This window comes from Bison bison, unplaced genomic scaffold (genome assembly GCF_000754665.1).
Source record: "Bison bison bison isolate TAMUID 2011002044 unplaced genomic scaffold, Bison_UMD1.0 scf7180017864495, whole genome shotgun sequence".
In the NCBI taxonomy this organism is placed as follows: domain Eukaryota; kingdom Metazoa; phylum Chordata; class Mammalia; order Artiodactyla; family Bovidae; genus Bison; species Bison bison.
This window is the reverse complement of record NW_011495054.1, coordinates 11,495,834-11,499,060: the sequence shown is the minus strand read 5'-3', so window position 1 is coordinate 11,499,060 and position 3,227 is coordinate 11,495,834. Positions and strand designations below refer to the sequence as shown.

Below are 3,227 nucleotides of genomic sequence, written 5' to 3'. Positions count from 1 at the left end.
CGTCTCACGCACCTGAGCCCCGAAGAGAAGGCGCTGCGGAGGTGGGCGAGCGTCGGGGGTTTGGGGACCGAAATCGAAGGCGGGACAGGGGCCTGGGGTCGCGCTGACCGCCTGCAGCGTTCGGGCGCCGGTGTCTGGCGGGTCCGCTGCCAGCGTGGCGCGGCGCGGCGCGGGGCGGGGCGGGGCAGGGCAGGAAGTCTGGACTGGCCGATCCATTGCGCTAGGTGGAGTCCAGGGCAGCGCAGGCTTTTTTTATTTCTTTCGTTTCTGTCTCGTTAGAGATGACCAGAGCAGGGTAGGCTGGCACCTGTGTTCCAGGCCCTTTAGCTGTGTGACCACAGACCCCTGGTTCAGCTTCTCTAAACTTGGGCTGTGACGTGGAGCCATGGGTTTACCTACTTTTTTGGAGGCTCACGGAGCTGAAATGCCAGCTGTTGAAGGGACTGTAAGCACTATGAGGCTCCTCAGTCAGTCTCTGCGTCCTTAAAAATGGTTATCTACTTCCCGAGGTCTCTGGGGCTGTGGAGAAATGCCTAGTACTTACTCCTTCGTAAATGTTATTATGATCAGTGTGCTTTTTTGTGATTTATGAAGTGCCCCCTGGACCAGACATGAGCCTTGGCTTTCAGCACCAGGAGGAAAGTCGCATCAGCCTCTCTCTCTTAGAAGTTAGGTTGTTACGTTATCGGCTGCAGTAGCGCGATTGCAGCCTTCGCTAGGTTTAATCAGTCCTGGTTGGATCCTTTTTGAGGGGACTGTAATCAGGAAGCGATGGGAAATAGAAAGGGGAGGGGAAAATATCTTATGATGCAAAATGAGTAATATTTGTGTCCAGCCTGTGCTGTGGCGGGGACGAGGCTGAGGTGGGTGACGCAATACGGGGGAGGATAAGTAGGTACTGCTAGCTAGATCCACAGAAGGTCGATTTTTTTTTTTTTTGGTTTTCTTTTATTGAGGGGAGGAGCCTGAAGTGTATTTTACCATTACTGTATACCGTAAATTAAAGTGAAAGCACCAGCTGGCCAAGTTTTCAAATAAATAAGGTTTGAGATGATTTAGTGTGGTATGTCTCTTTCTTTTCTCAGGAAACTGAAAAACAGAGTAGCAGCTCAGACTGCCAGAGACCGGAAGAAAGCTCGAATGAGTGAGCTGGAGCAACAAGTGGTAGATTTGGAAGAAGAGGTAAAAATACTTAAGGCCAAACACTTTATCTTACATCCATTGTGTAGCTTTCCCTGGTGAATGGTTGGTTGTTTCATCTCCTTTAGAATACAATTGGATGTATTGTTAAAAGTTAAGCAAGTCTAAGTTAGGGTAGATTGGTAGTTTGTTAAGTGGTGAAGCTTGATGAGAACAGAAGTGATTGACCCTCTGGTATTTGGTGCTAGATCAGTCTAAATCGATTGTCGGTGAATTACAGCATTAGAACAATGTTTAATCAACTAGTACTAAGAAATGAGTAAAAGCTGATAGGAAATCATTGCTTAAATTTTCCTGATTTAGTCCACCAACGGTTCCCTTCCCCTTCTTGGGCCCACTTGTTACCTAAACTTAAATTGTTGCCGGTTACACATCTTGAATACATAAAGAGTATTTGTGTTGTTCTTTTTTTTAAACGTGTTAATTTTACAGCTCACCACTACCACTTTTATTATTACCTGCCAGTTCAAGATAGGATTTTTTAAACCATCACATCTAAATTAAAGCTACTAGTTACTCTTTGCTGAGGTCTCTATCAGTAGTTGGGGGCACTTTGTTATATGTGACCCTCATGTAATGGCACTTCTTAAATAGCTTATTTTTTATATTTATGACCTTGCCTTCTGATACGTACTATGAACAACTGTGTAGAGTTTTCCAAAAGATCCAGGAGAAGGAAGGAAAACCTGCTGTAGTGAAACTGTCAGGTGTGCTCTTAAAGTGAAAGAATGAGATGTTTTAATAGTGTCTTCTGAACTTTCTTCCAGAACCAAAAACTTTTGTTAGAAAATCAGCTTTTACGAGAGAAAACTCATGGCCTTGTAGTTGAGAATCAGGAGTTGAGACAGCGGTTGGGAATGGATGCCCTAGTGACTGAAGAGGAAGCAGAGACCAAGGTGAGTTATGTCCTTTATTTGGTGCCATATGTAAGAACTGGTTTTAAGTGACATAACCTCTTTAAGGATATTCATTTTTCAAGGGTATAGTGAATAGTACTAAGTCCTAATAACTGGAATAAGTTACACGACTCTCTTTAAGAGCAAGTACTAACAAATGCCGGTAGCTGACATGTGTCTACAATGCCAGCATTGAGGAGAACCAGGATAAGAGTGGCAGTCAAACCTGACTTTGAATGCTACTAAAATTAAAATAGCTCTTTGATGAATATGAATAAGAGAAGGGATTCTTTGTGATAGACATACCTTTCTGATGGGAGCGTGATGTGTGGGTTTTAATTTATGGCAAATCCAGTGATAACAGATATGTGGTCTAAGGTTGACTGGCAGTTCTGCTCTAAAAGTAATGTTCAGAACAAACTTTAAAAATAATAACATGGGTTCGACCCCTGAGTTGGGAAGATTCCCTGGAGTAGGAAAGGGCTTTCCACTCCAGTATCTTGCCTGGAAAATTTCATGGATAGAAGAGCCTGCTGGCTACAGTCCATGTGGTTGTAAAAGGTTGGACACGACTGAGTGTCTGAGTACAGCACTATCCAAAAATATTATGGGCCTCAATTCACTACAGAACTTTATTACTAGGGATGTTACTCTTATTGAGAATATAAATAAGATAATAATTAAGAATAATAGTCCTGCCTGAATCTTAGCTTGGGGAAGAAAAACATTTCATCGTACAGAAAATAAAAAGAAGTTAGCCTTACCTCTCTTTTCTTTTCTTCAAGGAAGACTCAAAAAAATGGAAATACCAGATGTGTAAGGGAAAGATTTCAGCTCTAAAGAATAATTTTCTAGGGACTTCCCTGGTGGTCCAGTGGCTAAGACTCTGTGCTCCCAATGCAGGGGCCCAGGTTTGATCCCTGGTCAGGGAACTAGATCCCACATGCTGTCAAGTCAGACCCAGCACAGCCAAAATAAATGAATTTTAAAAAAGTTTTTTTAGCTTTCTTAAAAGTTGAGAATCAGTCTCCTGGCAAGCATTTCCCTGGGGACACCCAGCTGTTGGAGCTGTTCAGTGACTGATCTTTCCTTCCAGGGGAATGGAGCGGGGCTGGTGGCCGGGGCCGCCGC

At 43.7% G+C, this 3,227-nt stretch overlaps 1 protein-coding gene and 1 non-coding gene across 2 annotated transcripts in view; both read left to right on the top strand.

The window, feature by feature from the left end:
• Nucleotides 1-3,227, top strand: part of XBP1 (X-box binding protein 1) — a 5,132-nt gene that overhangs the window by 228 nt on the left and 1,677 nt on the right. The window contains exons 2-5 of the mRNA XM_010828859.1: nucleotides 1-41; nucleotides 1,086-1,182; nucleotides 1,968-2,096; nucleotides 3,193-3,225. Coding sequence (XP_010827161.1) covers nucleotides 1-41; nucleotides 1,086-1,182; nucleotides 1,968-2,096; nucleotides 3,193-3,225 — 300 coding nt within the window. The remainder of the gene's footprint in view (nucleotides 42-1,085; nucleotides 1,183-1,967; nucleotides 2,097-3,192; nucleotides 3,226-3,227) is intronic.
• Nucleotides 2,957-3,028, top strand: TRNAG-CCC. Its single transcript has one exon. It is a non-coding gene; the product is annotated as a tRNA-Gly (tRNA).